The sequence below is a fragment of the Oncorhynchus mykiss genome, chromosome 1 (genome assembly GCF_013265735.2).
Source record: "Oncorhynchus mykiss isolate Arlee chromosome 1, USDA_OmykA_1.1, whole genome shotgun sequence".
NCBI lineage: Eukaryota > Metazoa > Chordata > Actinopteri > Salmoniformes > Salmonidae > Oncorhynchus > Oncorhynchus mykiss.
This window is the reverse complement of record NC_048565.1, coordinates 22,422,638-22,449,384: the sequence shown is the minus strand read 5'-3', so window position 1 is coordinate 22,449,384 and position 26,747 is coordinate 22,422,638. Positions and strand designations below refer to the sequence as shown.

Below are 26,747 nucleotides of genomic sequence, written 5' to 3'. Positions count from 1 at the left end.
TATCATGTTGTGAAAGATCAACAGCTCTTGTTGTGTACTGTATTGTAAATGTAATTTAAAAACACCTTAGATATGCTTTTGCCATCAGAGATAGGGTCAATACTCTTGCTTATGCGCTCCTCTCCGATGACATTGCCTTTGCCGATGTCATACCCAAAGCTGAGCTTCTTATGGATCTGACGGTTTATGATTTCTATGAGCCTGGGAATGATGATCTGAAAGACATACTGTATATTCAACAATTATTATGATTCATAACATTGATAAAAGGTAACCCTAGAAAACGTTACTGTAAAGCTATTTCAAATCTATATAAAATATGTCCCATCAAACCATAACATACCACACAAAGAGCCCCGGTATCATGTAAATATTGACAATATATTCTGTGATTCTAAAAATTTCCAACCGCTGTGTCATTGTGAGACACAGAGTTGGTGAAGGGATGATCTCCGCATGTGTGGTTCCCACCATGAAGCATGGAGGAGGAGGTGTGATGGTGTGGGGGTGCTTTGCTGGTGATACTGTCAGTTATGTATTTAGAATTCAAGGCACACTTAACCAGCATGGCTACCACAGCATTCTGCTGCGATACGCCATCCCATCTGGTTTGCGTTTAGTGGGACTATCATTTGTTTTTCAACAGGATAATGACCCAAAACAAACCTCCAGGCTGTGTAAGGGCTATTTGGCGGGTAAGAATGTCGAATTCCCCTGCCATATTTGCTGTTGGTAACACTCAGGGCTCTACACAGTGCAAGCATTTCATAAAAAAAGTCAAAAGTCAAGTATGTGCGAGTTGTGATTTATAGCTAAATAAATTCTGCAGTAGCTGTTTTCAAAGTATTTCTACCATTTTGTTTCATATCTGGTAATGCAACAAGAATACGAATCCTAACGTTACAGCAGCCTTTTCAGGACACACTATGTCCAAACAATACAAATAATAATCAGTTTGCTTTCAGTGTACACTGAAAAATGTTTTCAGTGTAAACTTAAACGACTAAAACCAGATAGAAAGTATATAGAAAAGATAATGGACCTATATATTTTATAATAAGATAATCTTTGAGAACTAACAATGACTAACAATGACCAAATTATGCATTCAGGAGTATTTTGTTATGAAATTGTTTTGATTTTGTTTTAATCTTTGAATCACTTAGATAGCATTATAACCAATGGCAAAATGTGTAGAATTACAGTAAAGTAGCTTTAAAACGGCACTTTCAGCTCCCAGTATTTCATGATATCCTGAACACTCATGAACATAGATAAAGGCAGAAACATATGCATATACACTATATACAGTTCCTTCGAGAAGTATTCAGACCCCGTAACTTTTTAAACATTGTTATGTTACAGCCTTATTCTAAAATGAATTAAATAAATACAAATCGTCAGCAATCTACACGCAATACCTCATAATGACAAAGCGAAACCAGGTTTTTGGAAAAGAAATTCAAATCGATAAAAAAAAACTGAAATACCTTATCTACATAAGTAATCAGACCCTTTGCTATGAGACTTTAAATTTAGGTCAGGAGCATCCTGTTTCCATTGATTATCTTTGAGATGTTTCTACAACTTGATTGAAGTCCACCTGTGGTAAATTCAATTGTTGGACATGATTTGGAAGGCCACACACCTGTCTATATAAGGTCACACAGTTGACAGTGCATGGTCAAAGCAAAAACCAAGCCATAAGGTCGAAGAAAATTGGTCCTAGGGCTGGGTGATATGGCAAAAAATAATATGTTATTTAGGGTGGCAGCACATGAATTCTAAGTGATTTCAAAGGGTCTTTCTCCGTTCTGTTTGTTTCATTTGACATTTCCACACTGCCACGTAGTGCTGCACGATATGGGCAAAAGAATTGTGTCCTTATTTTTAACCAAATATTACAATTGTGATTTGACTTGTGATCTTGGAAATATGATGTTTATCCTAATTATGTAGTTAGAATGTAATAGTGGGCACTTCGAATACAGTGTTGTTCCTATATCTTTGAGTGAGTGCAGCGAGAGCAACAACATTTCCTTGTGGTTTGTCATGTTCTCAGCTGTATTAATCAGGGTCCTGGCTGCCTCTCTGTTCAGAAATCCAGCACTGTGCAGCTTCCAGTAGCTTGTCTGGTAGAAAACCAACACCAGTTCCCAGTTTAAATACCATTTATACTGGACTCTTAATTGTTCATCTGTCAACTTCATGCTAAACCTATTACATTCACCAAAGTCAATAGTTCCTTCCCTGTGGGCTAAAAGTTCATCATACTCTAATGCGTCATCCTAAGCCCTAACCACATTGTAGGAGTGTATCGACAAGGCCACAACTAAGTGAAGGAAAACAGAGGTACAGCCTGTGATTAAAGAAACAAAAACAACTTCTAACATAATATCCTATCGAACACAATGATTTCACATATTTGAAAAAAAATGAAAACGTTCATCCTGATAGTCTTTTTAAGTGAGGAATGCTTTCCTTCCACATGTTCTACATTGAACGGGCTGAACGAGAAATCAGGCTCACCACTTTACGTGAGGTCAGGGTGAATATGATGGCATCATGAATATAGTTTTGAGTGTGATCCAGTGAAGTGACCCAGACCTGTGCCTTCAGGATGCGCATGCGAGCCTCCTCCATCAGGTCCTCCTGCTCCTGTGTTGATGGTGGACACAGAATGTTCCTGTCAAAGTGTGGGAACTTGGTCATCCTAGCTGTGGGGGAAAACTCTTCAATGCTAACCTGGAAGGAAGAGCACGGGGGAAGATATATGTTTTATACGGTTGGGCCGGCACGTCACATAGGTCTGGGAACACAGGACACAATGTGAGAGAGACACAACCCCTTTCAGTGCTACTAAGTGCAGTTTAGTTGGCTTTGCATACATTCTGAACAACCTGTGCAATAAGACAACTACTCAACACAGTACTCCTTACCTAGAAGTCTAAGGAACAAGGGAATTGATGTTGCATTAATAAGACGTGTTAGGACCGCCATTCCAGAAGACGGGACCAAAATCTGTAACAGAGATGATAACTTCAACTGTCAAGATTATGATTATATTAACAGAGGTCATAACATAAGGACACTGCTGTCATCATGGTACCCTGCTACAGGGGTAGGAAAGTAAAAATAGAAAGTAGTAAATACACAACAAAAAAATCCCTACATTCTCTCTCACTTGCACTTCATCCAAATCATCTGAAAATCTATGAGCTTAAGAAGTAGAAGCTCTATTCAATCTGTATCGCGGAAGTTCGGCGTTACAACATGACTGACATTTAAAGGAAATGTTCATGCGTTAGTGGAGACTGCATTCACGGTAAACGCTGCATATGTCGGCTCATTCTGGAATTACTTTTACATTTCTAGCACATAATCTGTAATACTTCAGCGATAGGTATTGATTAGAGCCCATACACAAAAGGCCCATTTGGTCCCTCCCTAGACACACACTGCTGCCCACCTCCAGCTGAAGCCACAGCCAGTGCGTACCAATAAGGGTGACAGTGCAACTACAGTCACATGTCTGTAATAGAGAAAGAAGAGTCTCAAATAGATACCTCCTCTGGTTCCTTGCCAATGATCACAAGAACAAACTGATCCATAACATAATTATGCGGTAGAAAAACTGGTTAAATGCCTCACTAAAATGCCTCAATAAAAAAGTGATGTGATGTACATAGCAAAGTAGAGCACTATAATGTTGAAGAAATCATTGAGGCCCAAATGTTACCAAATAATACCAATGATGGAGACAATTAAGGTGTTGGCCAAATAGGTCAGCATTTCCCAGGACCTATGGAAAGCTGGGCCATGACTAGCCATTCAGCTAAATGACATGAAATCTGTACTTAAAGTGTGATGCATTTAGCCTCTTAGACCTAGACGTGGCGCTCCGGTACCGCTTACCGTGCACAGTCTATGACTAGGGTGGCTAGACAATTTCTAGGGCCTTCCCCTGACACCGCCTGGTATAGAGGTCCTGGATGGAAGGAAGCTTGGCCCCGGTGATGTACTGGGCCGAGCGCACTACCCTCTGTAGTGCCTTGCGGTCGGAGACCGAGCAGTTGCCATACCAGGCAGTGATGCAACCCGTCAGGATGCTCTCGATGGTGCAGCTGTAAAACCTTTTGAGGATCTGAGGACCCATGCCAAATCTTTTCAGTCTCCTAAGGGGGAATAGGTTTTGTCGTGCCCTCTTTACGACTGTCTTTGTGTGCTTGGACTAGAGGTCGACCATTATGATTTTTCAACACCGATACCGATTATTGGAGGACCAAAAAAAAGCAGATACTAATTAATCGGACGATTTTTATATATATATTTGTACAACAATACTGAATTAACACTTTATTTAAACTTAATATAATACATAAATAACCATCTATAGTCTCAAATAAATAATGAAACATTTTCAGATTTGGTTTAAATAATGCAAAAACACAGTGTTGGAGAAGAAAGTAAAAGTGCAATATGTGCCATGTAAAAAAGCTAACGTTTAAGTTCCTTGCTCAGAACATGAGAACATATGAAAGCTGGTGGTTCCTTTTTGACATGAGTCTTCAATATTCCCAGTTAAGAAGTTGGAGGTTGTAGTTATTATAGGAATTATAGGACTATTTCTCTCTATACCATTGTATTTCATATACCTTTGACTATTGGATGCTCTTATAGGCACTATAGTATTGCCAGCCTAATCTCGGGAGTTGATAGGCTTGGAGTCATAAACAGCACTGTGCTTCAAGCATTGCGAAGAGCTGCTGGCAAACGCAGGAAAGTGCTGTTTGTATGAATGCTTATGAGCCTGCTGCTGCCTACCACCGCTCAGTCAGACTGCTCTATCAAATATCAAATCAGACTTAATTATAATATACACACAGAAATACGAGCCTTAGGTCATTAATATGGTCAAATCCGGAAACTCATTTAAAAAACAAAAAGTTTATTCTTTCAGTAAATACAGAACCATTCTGTATTTTATCTATCGGGCGGCATCCATAAGTCTAAATATTGCTGTTACGTTGCACAACCTTCAATGTTATGTCATAGTTATGTAAAATTCTGTCAAATTAATTACGGTCTTTGTTAGGAAGAAATGGTCTTCACACAGTTCGCAACGAGCAAAACTGCTGCATATACCCCGACTCTGCTTGCACTGAACCCAAGAGAAGTGACACAATTTCCCTAGATATTATTGCCTGCTAACATTAATTTATTTTAACTAAATATGCAGGTTTAAAAATATATACTTGTGTATTGATTTTAAGAAGGCATTGATGTTTATGGTTAGGTACATTGGTGCAACGACAGTGCTTTTTTGCGAATGCGCTTGTTATATCATCACCAGTTTGGCGAAGTAGGCTGTGATTCGATGATAAACTAACAGGCACCGCATTGATTATTTGCAACGCAGGACCAGCTAGTTAAACTAGTAATATCATCAACCATGTGTAGTTAACTAGTGATTATGTTAAAGATTGATTGTTTTTTTTAAGTGTTCAGTAATTTTGTAATCAATGTTCATAAATTCCAATTATCTTTATCTGTCTAATACCCAGAGGTTGTAAAGTTCTGGTCTCAAATAAAACAGACAGAATTCCCAGCTCACAATTGATCAGATCCAGGTTTATTTGCGTATGCTCTCTCGTGCATACACAAATCCTTTTATACCATTCTAACCTACGCACATACATACACACGAACATAGGGATTTTCTCATGAGTCTCACCACAGTTTATAACCACTCGGCTGACAGTTCCAGTCTCCCCCAGATACTAGAGCTCTGGAGGGGCTCTCCCTGTCCTATCTTATCTCCCCAGATTTACAGCCAGGTAGGCTGTTTCATCGTTGTCGGTGATCAGGCCTACCACTGTTGTGTCATCAGCAAACTTAATGATGGTGTTGGAGTCGTGCCTGGCCGTGCAGTCATGAGTGAACAGGGAGTACAGGAGGGAACTGAGCACGCACCCCTGAGGGGCCCCCGTGTTGAGGATCAGTGTGGCAGATGTGTTGTTACCTACCCTTACCACCTGGGGCGGCCCGTCAGGAAGTCCCGGATCCAGTTGCAGAAAGAGGTGTTTAGTCCCAGGGTCCTTAGCTTTGAGGGCACTATGGTGTTGAACGATGAGCTGTAGTCAATGAATAGCATTCTCACATAGGTGTTCCTTTTGTGAAAGGTGTGAAAGGGCAGTGTGGAGTGCAAGAGAGATTGCATCATCTGTGGATCTGTTGGTGTGGTATGCAAATTGGAGTGGGTCTAGGGTTTTTGGGATTATGGTGATGTGAGCCATGACCAGCCTTTCAAAGCATTTCATGGCTACAGAGGTGAGTGGTACGGGTCGGTAGTCATTTAGGCAGGTTACCTTAATGTTCTTGGGCACAGAGACTATGGTGGTCTGCTTGAAACATGTTGGTATTACAGACTCAGACAGGGAGAGGTTGAAAATGTCAGTGAAGACACTTGCCAGTTGGTCAGCGCAGTCCTGGTAATCCGTCTGACCCTGCGGCCTTGTGAATGTTGACCTGTTTAAAGGTCTTACTCACATCGGCTGCGGAGAGCGTGATCACACAGTCGTTCGGAACAGCTGATGCTCTCATGTATGCTTCACTGTTACTTGCCTCGAAGCGAGCATAGAAGTAGTTTAGCTCGTCTGGTAGACTCGTGTCACTGGGCAGCTCTCGGCTGTGCTTCCCATTGTAGTCTGTAATAGTTTGCAAGCCCTGGTACATCCGACGAGTGTCGAAGTCAGTGTAGTAGGATTCGATCTTAGTCCTGTATTGACGCTTTGCCTGTTTGATGGTTCGTCGGAGGGCATAGTGGGATTTCTTATAAGCTTCCGGGTTAGAGTCCAGCTCTTTGAAAGCAGCAGCTCCACCCTTTAGCTGAGTGCAAATGTAGCCTGTAATCCATGGCTTCTGGTTGGGGTATGTACAGTCACTGTAGGGACGACGTCCTCTATTCCCTTATTGATAAAGCCAGTGACTGATGTGGTGTACTCCTCAATGCCATCGGAAGAATCCCAGAACATATTCCAGTCTGTGCTAGCAAAACAGTCCTGCAGTTTAGCATCTGCTTCATCTGACCAGTTTTTTTAAAGACCCAGTCACGGGTGCTTCCTGCTCTAATTTTTGCTTGTAAGCAGGAATAAGGAGGATAGAATTATGGTCATATTTGCTAAATGGGGGGCATGGGAGAGCTTTGTATGCATCTCTGTGTGTGGAGTATAGGTGGTCTAATATTGTTTCCCCTCTGGTTGCACATTTAACATGCTGATAGAAATTTGGTAAAACTGATTTAAGTTTCCCTGCATTAAAGTCCCCGGCCACTAGGAGCGCCACTGGATGAGTGTTTTCCTGTTTGTTTATGGCGGTATACAGCTCATTGAGTGCCAGCATCGGTCTGTGGTGGTATGTAGACAGTTACGAAAAATACAGATGAAAACACTCTAGGTAGATTGTGTGGTCTACAGCTTATCATGAGATAAGCGGTTCCTTAAGGAAACAAAGGGGGATGGAGCATTGCAAATTAAGACCATGTTTAGCCATTGTTCTCTCTCTTATGTCTGGTCTTCACAAGAGAATATCACAGTTGCTTATATGGGTATCTTTCATTTATTTGGCGTGGGCTGCGGCCAAACAGTAGCCTGTGTGGAGTTTAATTAATTCATTAATTTTTAATTTTACCCCTTTTTCTCCCCAATTTCGTGGTTTCCAATTGTTTTAGTAGCTACTATCTTGTCTCATCACTACAACTCCCGTATGGGCTCAGGAGAGACGAAGGTTGAAAGTCATGCGTCCTCCAATACACAACCCAACCAAGCCGCACTGCTTCTTAACAAAGCGCGCATCCAACCCGGAAGCCAGCCGCACCAATGTGTCGGAGGAAACACCATGCACCTGGCAACCTTGGTTAGCGTGCACTGCGCCAGGCCCACCACAGGAGTCGCTGGTGCGCGATGAGACAAGGACATCCCCACCGGCCAAGCCCTCCCTAACCCGGACGACGCTAGGCCAATTGTGCGTCGCCCCACGGACCTCCCGGTCACGGCCGGTTACAACAGAGCCTGGGCGCAAACCCAGGGTCTCTGGTGGCACAGCTGGCCCTGTTGCGCCCTTAACCACTGCGCCATCCGGGGGCCCATCTGTGTGGAGTTTGAGGTTACGAATTCATGGTTTATTAACCCATCAATTGTCTGGACAATTGTTCCTTTACGATCAGGCCAGGTCATTACAATTTTAAAAAAGAGCTAACGTTAGAAAGCTAGCTCTTCACCTCCAAAGAGACATACTCCAAACACAGTGAGTATGATCCCTGGTTGATTCTGTTGACTGAAAAGGTCCCAGTGCATGTGGATGTTGTCACTGTCTCAGCCATATTTCTGATTCCTGAATGGGATTCGTTGTGTAGATAGGCTGGTAGGGAGAGATAGGGAAAGGGTTATTGACAATGGCCGGGCATTTTCAGCCTGGCAAACTTAAATCTAAAGAAATTAGGCTTCCTATGGATATCTGGTGGTTAGACCGCAACTAACCACCGCAGCTAACAACAGCAGACTAGCAGTTACCTAGGAAAATATTTTTGCCAAAAATGTTATTATAACTACAAGCTATAGCTAGCTTTCTGTGTTTTTAGATAGCTACAACTCCTAACCTTAACCTACTTATCCTAACCTGCTACGAAAAAGTAACTTCCGGTCGTAGCTGTATCAAAGTGGCATGATTTTAGGGAATCTCGCGCTCAATCAACTTTTGTGGGCAAGCTAAGCTAGCTAACGTTAGCTAGTTAGCTAAAAACACTACTCAATTAAATTTACCTCATGGAATTATTGTTGGCAATTCAGACACATTTTTCTCAAGTTTATCCACATTCTGAGAGAAGAGTACAAACGTTTCCAATAACGTTGCTCAAAGCTAGTTGTTGATAGCTAGGCCAAATATTTTTTCATTGTTCTATATGAGTTACAGGCTGGCCACACGCGAGCGTTGCAAAATACATTTAAAAATCTACGTTATTCAATTATTGCACGGGCTAAAATAGATCGGCTTCAAGTCCTGCATCTTCCATCTCCTCATTGGTTTATTGAAGCAGGTACCCACCCACGTGCCATCTCCTCATTATTTAATAATTTATGAAAGTTGCCAATTGCAATATAAAGTCAAGAGAAGAAAAGGCCTGGAAGAAAGAGAGATGACTAGAAACGTTTCGGTTAACCGTTTTATGTGTGGATTAATTGACTGAGTAGAGGACCTTGTGTATTTCAGGTAAAATAACAACTAAATTGTTATATTCCAGGACAAATTAGCTAATAACAGCAAGCTAGCTAAATGGGACAAATTAGCTAGCAAGTGCAAGCTAACTAGCTAAATTGCAATAAATGCTTTTCGACCTGTCCCCAAATTAATATAATTGTTTCACAGTTTGTTTTGATATTTTAACCTGCTTGTTGTGATCACGTTTGGTGTGGGGGGACAAAATAAATGTATGCACGATGGCGCACGCGCGCAGCCGGTTTGGGTTCCATGATAGACAGCAAAAGAACAAGAACGACGTTTGAGCGTCACGCTCACGTGACGTCATCATATAATGATTGACAACTCTTGCACATTGGATGAACAGGTAAGTGAGTGAGTGAGTGCTCTGTGCGACTCTTCTCACAGCCTCTGTCTCCGAGAAGCGAGACAAGCGCGCTGTCTGTCTACATCGGAAAACATCATTTTAGTCACTGTTATAATCTATAATAAGCAGTCTATCACGTTCAGATTTTGTTTAATTAATTCAGCGCTTGCCAACATTGGAAAAATGTCTGATCATTGCAGACGCAGAGGACTTGGGGTCTCAAAAAAAAAAATAAGGGTTTGTGTAAATATCTGCAGATGATGTGTTTTCGGCCTACTTGACTTTATAAATCAATTACTTTTCTTAACTTCATCTATGATATTTAATCTTGCAGGAGGTGAGGAGAAAACTGTCAGGCTTCGATTGTCAACTTGCATTGGTTGAAACAATGTTGCCAACGAGATTGTTTGCCAAAAGAATGCATTGTGAACGACGAAGAAAGGCCTCTTCTGAGCAACAGAGCCCATTACCTGCATCGGAAGTTGCACCTTTCGCTATAGCACAGCCATGCAGAGTCCAGCTAAACAGTGACGGCAGATGTGGATGTGTTGCTATTACGAAGGATGGAATTATAGCCCTGTTCCTTCCAGACAAGAGCCCCACCTGTGCAAGAGCCCTACCTGGCATCCAAGAGCTAAGCCGACCATGTTGTGATAGGCCTATACAATTAAATACAAGACAAGGACAAGAAATAGAATGCAGGTAGGACTTAACTGGAATAGTTAGTGGTTGTAATGCATCTACTCTTTATTCACAATCAAGGTGTCCAAATAGAGCTGTCCTGTATGGTTGGTATACGATGCTTGTAGACTGTATAAAGGTGTTGAGTCAGGAGTGTTCATAAAAAAATGTATTATCTCTTCAGCAACCTCTCCCTGAAGAAAACTTCAACAAATGGATTGTGTGGTGGTGTGATCAACATGCATGTCATCAATATGAAAGAAGGCAGCCATATATCTTCAGGATTGAGTTCTTCGGATGGAGTTCCTTTCCCATGTCATAATGGATCAGAACATTGCTCAATGTGTGAAGTATGTTACAATGGAGGATTTTCCACACAGACCAATGACAAATGGACACAAGAACTTTTAGATCCACCAGTAGCCCTTGCTGGATCAGACAAGACAGCTGAAGAAGGACAAACCATTTTACAAAGAGCCCAAAGGTTCCTGCCTTTGTTACACGCTGTTGGAATCCCATTTTGCTCTCTCTTGGTTGCTGCTGACCTGTACTTTCATTGGAATGGAAGTTCATGGTGCCCTGGGAGTGGCTTTTCTAGTGTACTCTTTGGTCCAGCCTGTAACTACCATCCTCCTCCAGTATGAATGGAAACTGTCAATGATAGGATCACATTTTCATATAATTCAGGCTCTTGTTATATCTGATCTGTTAATTCAATAAAGAACTTCATTTAAAGCTCAGAGGGAGTTGTTTTTCTCCTTTTTGTAACCTATCACCATATCTAAAAACACTTTTTTTTAAATCTCCTTTTAGTCGCATTTTAAGGTAACTGTTTCTTGATAAAGGCTACAGAAAAGTTCCAATGCATTGTTACGAAATAGATATCACCCTTCCATTATGGAATTCCTGCTTTTCTGACTATTAAAATGGACCTGTCCACAAACCCATGGAAATGTATCCACTTGTCTTCCTAATTTGTCTTTTATCTCTAGGCTATGTTTGTATGTAATGGTTTTGTCTTTTATCTCTAGGCTATGTTTGTATGTAATGGTTTTGTCTTTTATCTCTAGGCTATGTTTGTATGTAATGGTTTTGTCTTTTATCTCTAGGCTATGTTTGTATGTAATGGTTTTGTATTTTTACATTTGAACCATTTTACCAGACATAGAAGCTCTAAAATAAATATTTTAGATTTACTGATCTTATAGCAGTGTTCGTTTTGACATGCATAATAAAATATTTTCTACAAATGACATCACGTGAGATTCTATTAGTGATAAAATGTATCTGACTTTAAGAACTATTGTCCAACTCAATGTCTCATAAGGTTACAAAAAGAACATGATGATGTTATTGTAATTTCATCGTGACATGACCACTACAGTAGGGGGAAGGTAGTTGTGACGTCTGAATTTCAGGAATAGGATTTTTTTTAGTGGGGGGTGTATTATAAAAGGCCATCAAAATCATTCTCTTCTAAACCAGAAGCACGACAGGGACATTGAAGATCTCTTTGCTGTAATATTGCATTGTATTTTTGCTTATTCTATAAGCATACCTATTTTGAAGAAAGCCTTACATTTTTAAATTATCTTTTATCTCTTGTACTGTTGAACAAAACTTTAAAGGTAAGCCGCTTTAAGACTTCTTTGGAAATGTTTGTTTTGCGACTTTTAACTTCTAAAATTGAGAGTTTTTCTACAACTAACACCTTTTTAATATCTTGATTTAGATGAAGAAGTCTTTTGGAGTAGTGTGCATATCACTCATTTTATTTGCAGCTCTGTCAGAAACAATTGGATTAGTGATTGCGGTAGGTCAACATTTTATTGTATTTGGCAAAATGTTGTTTTAAATGCTCTTATTTTCTCATTGTTTTAACTACAAGTAGGCTATTGCAAGCAACATTACAATTATATGAACGTTGTTGCCTATTATCTAGACATAACACCATAACAAGCATTGAGATAATTGAGTTATTGCACTATAGTCAAGGTCAAGCAATTCGCATTCAGAAAATAAGATAAATTGTTGAGAAAACTGATGATTGTACAGTGTGTATAATGAATCTGATTTGAGTGTGTGTGTGTGTGTGTGTGTGTGTGTTTGTCTCATAACAGGGTAAAGAGAAGCGAGGGTGGACACTAAACAGTGCTGGCTACCTTTTGGGTCCCCGTAAGTGACTGTTATGTATTAAATACATGTGCTCTTTCACACAACTGTCAAAATGCCACTATCAAGTACTTTTAACTAAACTATCATTTACACACCTGCCCTGTCTCCATTATCATGCTCTTCTCATATTTGTTTATACTTTTATTATACTTTTTCACATTTCACCTGGCTGTGTAATGTGGCATGATGTATTCCAACAAACTTGTTCTGTGTCGTTATTGGACGACACAGAACATTTTCATTTGTTATATCCTTTTAAATGACTATATTTTTGAAAAGCCTACTTGCACAGCAACACATTTATTCCCAAGGTTCATGGATTATTGTCAACACAGAATGAGGATGTATCCCATAACACAGGTCCTTGTTGTAAATTTAGGTCAAATGCCATCATCCCTGTGTTTCAGGTCGTATTGATCACCTAATACAGATAAAGGATAATCCCAGCATAAGGGGGAGAGAAGAACTGCTAAGTCAATGTAAGATAGCTCCTGCAGGACATTGAAGTCAGCAGAGGAATTGCTCTGTGACGCCTTGCTCCTCTGTTTATTATTTGCAGACTTAACTCTTAATGCAACAACCAAGTGTTTATCACAGCCATGGCCACTTTATGTTTATTGGTTTGTTTTTCCACTTGTTTATTAATTATTAAACCATGATACAGGATATTTTAATCTAAGAGGCACTGTCAGAACAAAGTTGATCATTTCATTTTTGCATGCAATTATACTTGATCCGTGATGACTGTGGGAAACGCATCAAGGGCTAAGGGTTAACGTCAAAATTCAAGGATTACACTTCAGATAATTAGTGCTCTTACATGATTATTCAGTGCACTATTACTAGCCCTGTTGACTCAAACCTTTATTAAAGTTGTTGATGGGGTGAGGTATATTGTAATTTCAACCATTGTATTTCCTGCTCCTTGCCCCTCTCATTATATGTATATATATATATATATTATATATGCAAAGAAGAAGGGTAAAATAGTAATTTCAGATGGATATTTTAATGAAATTACTATTTTACCCTTCTTCTTTGCATGTGGAGGGATCCTTCCTTAATATATATATATAAAATGTATAAAAACATGTCAGGTTCTGTTTCCGTCAATGATTATGTGCCTTTCTTTCACGCATTTCATTGGTGAATATATGTATTCCAGCCTTTCATTGACTCAAGCCCTGCAGGTTGCTTTTCAGACTCTTGACAGATAAAAGGAAAAACACACCATCATAAAGGATGCCTTATGCCGTCATGTGAGCTTTAGGCAGGGTTGTGGTGTTTGTGTGAGTTGTGAAATGAAGGGGATTTCATCTAGGGAATGGGTCAAAATCAGCTGCGCAAACTATGTTTTTGTTTTGTTGTTCAGACGGCATTGACGGTCACCGCACTCTCAGTGACAAGCATGGCCTTGCTGGAAAGAGAGGCATGCCCCTGGACGATGACTTCAAAACAGGTGAGAAGCTAAAGCCTTGTCAAATCTTATAGCCTACATTTCATTGGCCTATGAAAGGGTAAATCAAATATATTTAGAGTAGATGATGTACTGTACAGTAAGTCTGCTTTACTCAGTGTCGTCTACACCTCATGATGGTCTCTTATTTTGCAGGTGCCTTGAGAATAGCAGATGAGGATGTAATACACACTGTCATTGACTTCTTATCATACCTGAAACTTAAAGGTAAGTTCATGGTGTCTTGTTATTAATGTTTAATTACAACAATTAATTACAGCAAAAACACTGACCGCATTCTCATGATTGTTATTTTTTTAATGAATAAAAATCAGGCGTTTTGACATGTTCCAAAAATAGTAAAATAATCATGTTTTTCATATGGTCTAGTTATATTTGTATTTCAAATGTATTTACAGATTACATTTCTAGTCAAGATTCCTGGCTATATGTTGCTACAACATTTGGAACACAACAAATACTAGCATAGTCCTAATCAGTTATAACCATCTAACTGTGCTCACTCAAATGTTTCGTCATCTACCTTACAGAAATCGGAGCTCTGGATACCATGCCTTCCTCTCTCACATCAGAAGAGATGGATCAGCCCTAGTTCAACTGATCTCTTCTCTACGCCTTACCTGCCTACAAACAACAGTATCTGTACATTTCCCATTATACTGGTGTCATCATAACAACAATATACTAAACAGATTAATCACGTTCTTATTATAATTTGAAAGAAATGGACTGAATAAAACTTTTGAATGGCAAAACATTGTTATTCCTATATATGTATTATACAGTATATAGTTTGTATTCAAACAGTGAGATTACCTTTAGAAAGTGTAACAACAACCCAAACCACTCAGATGAAACAAAGTCTCCAATTTAAAATGTCAAATCTCCAAGTTCTCTCTCACACCAACTAGATACAAAGGAGTCAGAGATTGCTGAGCAACATAATAGCATGATGTTGCAGTTGTTTGTTCTATTCTGTGATCTCTGCTGTGTTTTGTCCCAGTGAACTGTTGGCAGCACCAGCAGAAAAACTGCACATAACCCATTCCACAAGTTACTGTTTCCAAGTTGAGCTTCACCATTGTAGCTTGTTTCCAGAGTAGTCCAAGAATCCCCCATGATTATTTTCTGTCAGATCAGTGATAACAGACAGCAAAGATGATATGCTCTCCTCCGCACTCAAATCCGCCTGATCCATAAGAGACATGAAAATGCACCATATCAACTGTCAACTCATTGAAATACACAGCCATGTATTTTTATGTATTCTAAAGGACCCAACCATAAAATGCCTCAACCAAGAGTATGGGACACTCACATGTGGGCCACCCATGTCAGTGCGCACCCAGCCAGGGTGAAGAGCCATGCACAGAATCCCTTCAGATTCCAGGTCAGTGGCCAGACACCTTGTCATCATGTTCAAGGCAGCCTGCATATATATAAACAAAATGAGATGGACAGGACATGTAATGAATATGTACACATAAGAACAGTCAGATTAATTATCGCCACACCCAAACATTCTATGCTTAATATTGCAACCAGAGATTGTCTGTAATGTTTATATGGGCTTTGTCGAAACGGCTCATTATGGTTGCTGTTCACCTTTGAGGTTCTGTAGGCATAGCTTTTGAAGGCTGCTCCGGCTCCCCAGTTGACCTTAATGGAGCCGAGTATGGAAGAGATGTTAATCACAGCTGCTCTATGGATCCCCATTCCAGTGCCCCGTGCAGCAGCTGCCTGTAGCAATGGCAGAAATGCCTACAAGAAACAATATTATGTGATCTAGAGATAGTTGCGAGAATACAGGTTTCTTATGAAGTAGGACACTTTTCATAAATGTGTGTGATTTGGGCATTAATAAAAATATCCTCTGTGCTACAAGAAAATTAAGATATTTTTCATACATGCTCTTCTAGAGGTGCAACACATTGATTTACCTTGGTGACAAAAAGAGGGGCAACAGTATTACTCTCAAAAGTCTTCATCATGGCGTCAGGTGTCACTGTCTTCAGATCAGTGGATAGATTGATGGCTGCGTTGTTTATGAGGCAATTCAGCCCATCACTTCCAAGTATAGATGACACCGCTTGCAATGCTGAGTCTATACTTGACTGGCTGACAACATCTGATACAAAAGAGATCATAGACTCATTACCATTCAAAAAGGAACTTCACAGGAAACAAACAGAATTTAGTTTTCGTTTTTCTCCTTGTTTATTTTTTTACAGTATTGGTTTAATTTACTTTTACATTATTGGTTTACTTCAGTTTGGGATTTCATCATGTTCTGTTGAGTCCTACAAACATATAATTGAGCGTGTAATATACGTTTTAGTTACTCCAATGAGTTTGAAGGGAGAAAATCCCTGAGAGGAACACAGGCGGAACTACCAATACAGTGTTTCTTGTGCATTCTGCTTGTATAACAAGTAAGGCATATGGGGCATGTGTCCAAACTATGCAAGGCACATGATGCACATGGGATCATATACCGATTACCCAACAAAATGTGTCAAATCAGCATCACACTGCACCCTAGCTCCTGTGTCCAAGTTTTACAAATGATGTAGGCTATGCAACTCACCAAGCTGTACAATATAAACACCTTTGCAGGACTTGGCAATATTTTGAAGATCCTGAAATGAAGATCAACTTTTATTATGTATCCCTAAGTTTACAGCAAAGGCGAATCCTCAAACGTGTATTTCCATTACGTGGAAATTCACCAAACACCAAACAATTCACCAACATGATGTTCTCCTACCTGTGCTGCGGCTGGATTGCGAACAGTCGCTATTATTGTTTTGGGTCTCTCGGTGCTTCTTGCCAGGTCTTTCACCATTTGTAGACCGAGGCCTCTGCTCGCTCCAGTGATTAGTACAGATTGACATTTTGTGAATTTTAGAGTCATAGTTAGTAGATGTCTGTTAACTTTGTTTAATGAAGAAGTATGATCGGTCTCAGTGTCCAGCCATCATTTTTGTAGCGATACAATCTGAAGGCGTGGTTTAAATTTCATAGCAACTGGAATGGACCAATGCGGATCAATACGCTTGATTTCGTGTCTGAACTGTTTCCGCTCCATTCTCCTTATTTACTACTAGTCCAAAGTGCAACCCCAAAACACCACTCGGCGCATTTGGCGACCCAAATCAAACGTATACTTTTTAAAAGAATCCCCCCTTCGGCGCACTCCGGTGCCGCCCCCGCCATGTCGCCGGTACCTAAATCCGCTACTGATTTTGTATTAGTCTATAAATAAATCTCTCAAAATTCGTAATCTCTCCCATGTCTTATTTGACTAGTATTTTTTAAAGTGTAAGGATAATAATTCAGCCATATTCAGCCATAGTTATTCCCTCTATGTTTAATATAACGCACATACATTAATTATTAATTTCGGTTGCCTATGAAGTTTGTGAAGTTTGTTCTATAGAAAGTATTTGACTCTGATTTGTGTCACAGAAAATATTTCACTCTAGCCACAAAATTAAGGAAATTAGAAGGGAGGGGGGAGGGATTCTGGCAGGGGGCGATTTTCGGAACAACACCGGCAAAATAAAGTGAGGATAGGGGTACACCGTACATGTAAGACATGAGCCTATCACATTAATCAAACTAAATGTCAAGAAAACTGTAGGCTATTACACCACTTTTTCATTTTTTTATTATTATTTTTTTTATCATTACAGCATGTCAGAGGTATGAAAATTAGCGAATGGACTCGAAAGTAGGTGGTAGTATACGCCCCAAAATAAAATGTGGTTCGACAAAAACACGGAAATGTTGCCATGGGAAGTCAACATTGATTCAGGAGATCACACAGACAGTGTGCCAGGAGTGATTCCCCATGGTTCAGTTGGAAAGGTCAGGGTACAGCAGAGCAGCTGCATCCAGCAGGATGGACCATCACTGTAACAACTACAGATTCTACCCTCCACCACATGATGCTGAGCCCTCACTCCCTCCATGCCCACATCCAGTTTAGCAAATAACAGCCATTTCAGTTCAATTGGTGGCCAGAGGTCATCCGAGGGTCCAGTCTACTGCAATATGATGTCAGTAAGTGCTAATTGAAACCAACAAGAAGCTTTAAAAATATTTTACCTAATTTCCGTTACAATCCTCAATATATGGGCCAGTTCGTTTTTTCAATGGCTGGCGCTCTGAGTGGGTAGAGATGTAATACAATGGTCTAGAAGGTGTATACCCCGTCCACGGCACATAGCGATGCAAAATGAACTTGCCCAACACACTCCAACACACTCCAGTTGTTTTCTGATACTTTACTGGATATCCCTTCCAATTATTTTAGTGGTACAGTATATTGCTCTAATTAAAGTTGCTGTTAAGTTACGTATACATATTATTTTGTTTTATCCAGGGTGAATTCTATGATGCTGTAGGGAGTATTTGCCCGGACAGCATGGATGACCATGAACCAGAGACTACGGCATAGCTAATGCCTCAGAATCAACAGAGCATCAGACTGTCTGTAAGAGCATTTCAAAATTACTGTTGGAACCACTAGGCTACCTAGCAGTGTACATAGTAGTCTACATACTGTACATGTTTGCAATAACACAGATAAATGCTTGTATAATACTGTTTAATGCAGGACCCTATACAACCTCTATCAGAGAACATAAGTTTGGATTCACATGATCAATGACAACGTTTCAACAGTGGGAAAAACAAAAATGTCTTTCATGACAATTCAAATATGCAGTCTTACATAAGAAGGAGAATAATATGATCTTCTCTGGCCTTGGACATCTGATTTAGTGGTTATGATTAAGTAGGGCTCTCTGAGTCTAAAGATGGCACTGGAGCAGTATTCTAAACATGTGTTCAATGACCTTACAAGAGTCAAATGGTATATAAGTTTGTGATAATAAGTAGTTCCTTTCACAACAACCATGACTCAAGACCATGACTGTGGACTCTCAGTGATATGCATCTTTAGCTGTTAATGTACATTCATGACTCAAAGAAAAATTACAAGCTTGTGATTCTTATCATTAGTCGAATATGTGTTGTGTAGTATTGCCAGTAATCTCAATTCTTCATGTACCACAGCCTCTCAGTCCTACCTGCCCTCTAAGAGCCTGCCGCCCAACCACAGCCTCCTTTCCCCCAACCAGCTGGTCTCCCCTGGTTCCCCTGGCTCTGGATACAGCTACAACCACATGGCTGGATCCTACTCCTCACAGATCAGCAGCATGTCAGTCTCAGCCTCAAGTCTCATGACCTGTATAAGATCAGGTGGGGCTCTAACAATCTAGAAAATGTAGTCCAGTATGTTTTCTATAACTGCTGATAAATAACACCAATCAACCATCAAACTTGAAAAGCTTCATAACAATTGACCATGGAGTTGAAATGTGATATGGATAACGGATGTCCTGCCAGTACCACCAGACCCCCTGACCCCTGTACCCTCACTCTCCGGCTCTGGTCCCTGATGGTCAGTCCTCCACTTCCAGTGTCGTACGGTAGGATCACACCACAACCATAACCATAGTCTGACTCTTATGTTACGTTATGTTGTCATTCTATAAAGTTATGTTAATTTATGTTATGACACTGCACATATTGTCAAGATATTATAATCATCTGATCATGGTAGTTACTGTGCATCTTCACTTCTCACTCTAATCTAGTCTCAGTGGATCTCTATGGGACTCCAAATCCAAGAAGTCACTCCTGGTCACTGCAACTGCATTAAATCCTATAAGTTGTATCTGTCATTTCTATTTTGGATAAGTAAGATATACAGTCATTTCTTTCATACTCTATTATCTGTTATGTAGAGTTTTGCGTTTTAAGTAATCTCACATCAAGTGAGAAGGTTTGTTCCATGTCCAGGCAATGACTCAGCAATCATTGGGGGTTTTGTCATAATTCGTTTCACTCCTTGTGTAATTTTCCATTGTATGCCATCATGACTGCTTCATTGTGGCCTCATCGCTCCCGGGATGGGGGCTGGGATTTAAAAAAATATATATAGGACAAAACACACATCACAACAAGCGAGACACCACAACACTATATAAAGCAAAACATGGTAGCAGCACAAAACATGGTACAAATATTATTGGGTACAGGCAACAGCACAAAGAGCAAGAAGGTAGAGACAGCAATACATCACGTGAAGCGGCCACAACTGTCAGTAAGAGTGTCCATGATTGAGTCTTTGAATGAAGAGATGGAGATAAAACGGTCTGGTTTGAGTGTTTTTTGCAGCTTGTTCTAGTCGCTAGCTACAATGAACTGAAAGAGGAGCGACCCAGGGATGTGTGTGCTTTGGGGACCTTTAACAGAATGTGACTGGCAGAACGGGTGATGTATGTGGAGGATGAGGGCTGCAGTAGGTATCTCAGATAGGGGGGGATTGAGGCCTAAGAGGGTTTTAAAATAAGCATCAACCAATGGGTCTTGCGACAGGTGAACAGAGATGACTAGTTTACAGAGTAGTATAGAGTGCAGTGATGTGTCCTATAAGGAGCATTGGTGGCAAATCTCATTGCCAAATGATAAAGAACTTCTAGCCACTCGAGAGCCACTCCGTAATCTAGCATGGGTAGGATGGTCATCTGAATCAGGGTTAGTTTGGCTGGTGGGGTGAAAGAGGAGCGATTACGATAGAGGAAACCAAGTCTAGATTTAACCTTAGCCTGCAGCTTTGATATGTGCTGAGAGAAGGACAGGGTACCGTCTAGCCATACTCGCAAGTACTTGTATGAAGTGACTACCTCAAGCTCTAAACCCTCAGAAGTAGCAATCACACCGGTGGGGAGAGGGTGGATCCTTTGATTGGGTGGACATGTCAGTTCATGCAGCAAGAGCTCTGATAGTTTGGAGGACGTCCTCCGGAACTTGTCATAATTACTGTGTAAGTCTATGGAAGGGGGTGAGAAAATTGAGCCTCTTAGGTTTTGTATTGAATGAGTGCTGTAGACCTTCATTGCAAAACAGTGTGTTTTAATCAGTTATTTGGTGACTTGATAATATATAGTATAGTTTTATCAAAAAAGGATAACATTTTTTAAACGTTTCACTATTTTTATTTTTATGAAATTCACTGAGGAGGATGGTCCTCCTCTGAGGAGCCTCCACTGGTGTACTTGAGCTTGTGTCCTCAAAAGTGACAACACTTCAGAAATGCATAACTATTTTTACCAGAAAGGTGAGATTTGAACCTTTTTCGGAGTATGCAGAATTGCTAGTTATTGTTTATGGCCCTCCCAAGATAAATAATTACTTTTGGGGATTACGTAGATTTTTGATTACATTTAGTTAAATTGTAAAAATTGTATTATTATTATTTTTTTGGTTGGGGGTGTGTTACAGGCCGCCCAATCAGAAGGCATTCTAAAAAGGTCTCAAAATTGTGTTGTCAAACTGTAATAATTAGCTGATGAAGGAAATACTTTTGTTAGGGGATTTCAATACGGATGTCTGCAAAAAGGATAGTCCAACCCACAATGTATTTATCCACTTCTGTAGATCATTTGCTCTGACACAAATTATAAAAGATCCCCCCAGGGTATGTGAACAGTGCAAAGTACGATTGATTTAATATTGGTGTCTGATAAATCCAAAATATCGCAGAGTGGGTAATAGTACATGGAATCAGTGATTATGTTATTACATTTTGCACAAGGAGGGTTTTTAAACATATATTTAAGTATCACAAAACTGTTAGAATCAGAGGACTCAAAAAATATGTTGTGTTGACATGTTTGGGGAGCAAGTTGGTAAAATTGACTGGTCACCTGTGCTGGAAAGCGTAGGGGTTGTCACACCCTGACCATAGTTGGCTTTGTATGTTTCTATGTTTTGGTTGGTCAGGGTGTGATCTGAGTGGGCATTCTATGTTGGATGTCTTGTTTGTCTATTTCTATGTCTGGCCTGATATGGTTCTCAATCAGAGGCAGGTGTTAGTCATTGTCTCTGATTGGGAACCATATTTAGGTAGCCTGGGTTTCACTGTGTGTTTGTGGGTGATTGTTCCTGTCTCTGTGTTTGCACCAGATAGGACTGTTTTTTTTTGGTTTTCCACGTTTATTGTTTTGTAGTGTTCGTGTTCATGTCTTTATTAAAAACATGAATAACCACCACGCCGCATTTTGGTCCGCCTCTACTTCACCTAAAGAAAACCGTTACAGAATCCCCCACCACAACAGGACCAAGCGGCGTGGTAACGGGCAGCAGCAGGAGCAGCGTAATAAGGACTTCTGGACTTGGGAAGAAATCCTCGACGGGAGAGGACCCTGGGCAAAGCCAGGGGAGTGTCGCCGCCCCAAGGTGCAGCAGGAGAAACGGCAGCAGGAGCAGCGAGAGGAATGGACATGGGAGGACGAATTGGACGGCAAGAGTATGGACTATACTACTTGTGAAGAAATAGACAGGTGGACGGTCGACCCAGGAGGAGTGCCGGAGCCCGCCTGGGATTCGCTGGAGCAGTGCGAAGAGGGGTATCGGAGAATGGAGTTGGAGAGACAAGCACGGCGGCGCGGTAGGAAGCCCGAGAGTCAGCCCCAAAAATGTATTGGGGGGGCTCACAGGGAGTATGGCGAGGCCAGGTAGGAGACCTACGCCAACTTCCTGTGCTTACCGGGGGGCTAGAGAGACCGGGCAGGCACCGTGCTATGCTGTGGAGCGCACGGTGTCCCCAGTGCGGGTGCATAGCCCGGTGCGGTACATTCCAGCTCTGCGTATCGGCCGGGCTAGACTGAGCATTGAGCCAAGTGCCATGAAGCCGGCTCTACGCAGCTGGTCTCCAGTGCGTCTCCTTGGGCTGGCTTACATGGCACCAGCCTTGCGCATGGTGTCCCCGGTTCGCCTGCATAGCCCAGTGCGGGCTATTCCACCTCGCCGCACTGGCAGGGCGACCGGGAGCATTCAACCAGGTAAGGTTGGGCAGGCTCGGTGCTCAAGAGCTCCAGTGCGCCTGTCCGGTCTACCCAGTACCACCTCCACGCACCAGCCCTCCGGTGGCAGCTCCCCGCACCAGGCTTCCTGTGCGTGTTCTCGGCCCAGTACCACCAGTGCCAGCACCACGCATCAGGCCTACAGTGCGCCTCGCCTGTCCAGCGCTGCCAGAGCCTTCCTCCTCTTCAGCGCTGCCGGAGTCTCCCGCCTATCTAGCGCTGCCAGAGCCTTCCTCCTCTACAGCGCTGCCGGAGTCTCCCGCCTGTTCAGCGCAGTCAGAGCCTTCCTCCTCTACAGCGCTGCCGGAGTCTCCCGCCTGTTTAGCGCTGCCGGAGTCTCCCGCCTCTACAGCGCTGCCGGAGTCTCCCGCCTGTTCAGAGCTGCCAGTCTGCAAGGAGCCGCCAGAGTTGCCAGTCTGCAAGGAGCCGCCAGAGCTGCCAGTCTGCAAGGAGCCGCCAGAGCTGCCAGTCTGCAAGGAGCCGCCAGAGCTGCCAGTCTGCAAGGAGCCGCCAGAGCTGCCAGTCTGCAAGGAGCCGCCAGAGCTGCCAGTCTGCAAGGAGCCGCCAGAGCTGCCAGTCTGCAAGGAGCCGCCAGAGCCCCCAGTCAGCATGGAGCAGCCAGAGCCGCCAGTCAGCATGGAGCAGCCAGAGCCGCCAGTCAGCATGGAGCAGCCAGAGCCGCCAGTCAGCATGGAGCAGCCAGAGCCGCCAGTCAGCATGGAGCAGCCAGAGCCGCCAGTCAGCATGGAGCAGCCAGAGCCGCCAGCCAGCCAGGATCTGCCAGAACTGCCAGCCAGCCAGGATCTGCCAGAGCCCCTCAGCCCAGCGGCGCCGGAGCCCCTCAGCCCAGCGGTTCCAAGAGCCCCTCTGTCCCGAGCAGCTGCCCCTCTGTCCCGAGCAGCTGCCCCTCTGTCCCGAGCAGCTGCCCCTCTGTCCCGAGCAGCAGCCCCTCTGTCCCGAGCTGCCCCTCTGCCCCTCTGTCCCGAGCTGCCCCTCAGTCCAGTGTCATTAAGTAGGGTCGCCGTGGTTAGGAGGCCACGGAAGCGGACAAGGTGGGGGACTAAGACTACGGTGAAGTGGGGGCCACGTCCAGCACCAGAGCCGCCACCCAGACCCTCCCCAATAGGTTCAGGTTTTGCGGCCGGAGTCCGCACCTTGTGTGGGGGGGGGGGGGGGGGGGGGGTACTGTCACACCCTGACCATAGTTTGCTTTGTATGTTTCTATGTTTTGGTTGTTCAGTGCGTGATCTGAGTGGGCATTCTATGTTGGATGTCTTGTTTGTCTATTTCTATGTCTGGCCTGATATGGTTCTCAATCAGAGGCAGGTGTTAGTCATTGTCTCTGATTGGGAACCATATTTAGGTAGCCTGGGTTTCACTGTGTGTCTCACTGTGTGTGAGACTCTGTGTCTCAGGTAGTAAGTTGGTGGTTGAAGATGATTCTATGAGTTATATTTTTTGTGTTGTGGATGATCTTGGAGGGTACTATGGTGTTGAAGGCTGAGCTATAGTCAATGAACATACTTCTCGTGTCTGAGCAGTTGAATTGTGACTCCATTTTGTCTGTGTACTGATATTTTGCCTGTTTGATTGCCTTATGGAGGGAATAACTACACTGTTTGTATTCAACCATATTCCCAGTCCCCTTGCCATGGTGAAATGCAGTGGTTCGTGCATTCAGTTTTGCGCGAATTATGCTATCTATTCACAGTTTTTGGTTTTAGTAGGTTTTAATAGTCACAGTGGGGAACAACATCCCCTATACACTTCCTAATTAACTAGTCACCGTGTCTGCATATGTCAATATTATTCTCAGAGGTAACCCAGAATATATCCCAGTCTGCGTGATCAAAACAATCTTGAAGCATGGATTCCGAGTCGTCAGAATAGCGCTGAATAGACCTTAGCACGGGTACTTCCTGTTTGAGTTTCTGCCTATAGGAAGGGAGTAGCAGAATGGAGACGTGATCTGATTTGCCGAAGGGAGGGCGGGGGAGGGCCTTTTAGCCATCCTGTAAGGTGGAGTAACAATGGTTGAGAGTTTTTGATGTGCGGGTACTACAGTTGTTGATAGAACTTTGGTAGCGTTTTCTTCAAATTTGCTTGGCTAAAAATCCCAGCTACGATGTACTGAGAACCCAGATGGCTGTATGGAAGGGGACAGTATATCTGGAGAGCCATGATTCCGTGAAATAGAGTATGTTACAGGCCCTGATGTCTCTCTGGAAGGAGATCCTCACCCTGAGCTCGTCTACATTATTGTCCAGGGACTGAACATTAGTGAGTAAAATACTTGGAAGCGGTGGCTGGTGTGCATGCCTCCTGAGTCAAACTAGAAGACTACTCCAAATACCTCTTTTCCGCCGGCGGCATCTTGAAGCAGCCTCTGGGACAAGTAAAATGCCCTGGGGGGTACGAACAAGGGATCCAATTCGGGAAAGTTGTATTTCTGGTCGTAATGCTGGTGAGTTACCGCCACTCTGATATCCAAAAGTTATTTCCAGCTGTATGCAATAACACAAAAAACACTGTGGGCTAATAATTTAAGAAATAATATACAAAAAACAAAATACTGCAAAGTTGCTTAAGAGCTACTAGTGGAGCTGCCATGTCTGTTTTTGACCTACACCTATATCTAACCCTTTACCCTTTGTTGTATGGACTTGTTAACAACTACATGCTGTTGTGTCAAAAGAAATTACTGCACAAAAAAAGAAAGACGCCAGTGACACTGTACCACCAACAGAGGGCAGTGTTTAGCCAAATCTTTCATGAACCAGGGGCCAATGTGATTTGATCAGATTATAAGTTTTTATACAGGCCTCATTTTATGATAATGCTGTGGTTTTGCTTTAGCGTTATATTAACCTATTAGCTTACCTGTAGGCTATTTTGGGCTACAGCGAGCATCCATGTAGATAGCAAGAAATACTCACAGGAGGCATACGAACCCCACACAACGACATACTGTAGTAAATGGCACGAATCTCAGGTTCGATGCCCACTGTCGGTTGTACAGTGTAGAGCTCTACTCTGCATGTAGCCCTACAGTACTGCATTTGGTTATTTAACCACTGCACTAAATTATGAATGCAGGGGAAGATCTTTCCATTGTTTACAGTACAAATACTTAGTGGAAACATTTGCAATGTATTTGTTTACACTATAAAAACCCATCCAAGCATTGATCATGGGTTTGAAGAACAGACCCACAGTAAAACCGATTGCTGCGCATTAAAAGTCATGGGGTAATGGAATGCAGAGTGAACAACAAGCCAGGCTGCTCATTTAACTATTGTGTTTTTCATGGCTGACATCAATCATTAGTTGCTTTTATAGGGATCATTCATCAGTGCTGGTCTGTTTTTTAGGGATGTCTGGTTTCTCTGAGCAAAGAGCAGAGAAGCCCAGCACATCTCATCTGCCATCTCTCTCTCTAGACAGAAGACTCCATGTGGACTTCAGCACAGCTTGGCTTCCCTGGTAAACTGCTTTTGGGGAGTTTTTTGTTGTGATACAACCCACACTCTTCCAAATCATGAGATTAACTTTTTGTGGAACCAAGTTTGTTTTTTTCATTTCCCTCTCCACTCTGCTGAGACAGAATCAAAGTAGTTATTCAGGGATTACGGTATCTGGTTTCATTTCATGTACAAAGCTATCCCTGGTGCAATGAGCCTTGCAAAAGTTCCTCACCCATAAACAGCTCGCCTCGCTAAAGTACCATTATCAAGTCCTTTTCAGTGACATCATTTTTGGGAATTTCGCTTTTTTTAGTCAGGTTTTCAAAGAGAATTGGAAAACGGACCTCACTTTCTGATTTGACAGAGCATTTTGGTGACTCATTGGTAGG

At 42.1% G+C, this 26,747-nt stretch overlaps 2 protein-coding genes across 3 annotated transcripts; one reads left to right on the top strand and one right to left on the bottom strand.

Annotated features, from left to right (window-relative positions):
- Positions 1 to 11,789: 11,789 nt before the first annotated feature.
- On the top strand, positions 11,790 to 14,710 carry LOC110509244 (galanin peptides). The gene is made up of 6 exons (XM_021590202.2): positions 11,790 to 11,931; positions 12,036 to 12,116; positions 12,424 to 12,478; positions 13,851 to 13,937; positions 14,091 to 14,162; positions 14,486 to 14,710. The coding sequence occupies exons 2-6, from the start codon at positions 12,036 to 12,038 to the stop codon at positions 14,545 to 14,547; spliced, it is 357 nt and encodes a 118-aa protein (XP_021445877.1). The 5' UTR covers positions 11,790 to 11,931; the 3' UTR covers positions 14,548 to 14,710.
- Positions 14,235 to 17,075, bottom strand: zgc:110339 (SDR family oxidoreductase). 2 transcript variants are annotated; one of them, XM_021590144.2, is made up of 6 exons: positions 16,723 to 17,075; positions 16,543 to 16,594; positions 15,896 to 16,083; positions 15,561 to 15,614; positions 15,274 to 15,384; positions 14,235 to 15,144 (listed from the first exon to the last, which is right to left on the bottom strand). In XM_021590144.2, the coding sequence occupies exons 1-6, from the start codon at positions 16,867 to 16,869 to the stop codon at positions 15,031 to 15,033; spliced, it is 666 nt and encodes a 221-aa protein (XP_021445819.1). In that variant the 5' UTR covers positions 16,870 to 17,075; the 3' UTR covers positions 14,235 to 15,030. The 2 variants fall into 2 exon arrangements, with proteins under 2 accessions (XP_021445819.1, XP_021445745.1); XM_021590070.2 differs by having other exon boundaries at positions 15,561 to 15,716; positions 16,723 to 17,067.
- Between the last annotated feature and the right edge of the window lie 9,672 nt (positions 17,076 to 26,747).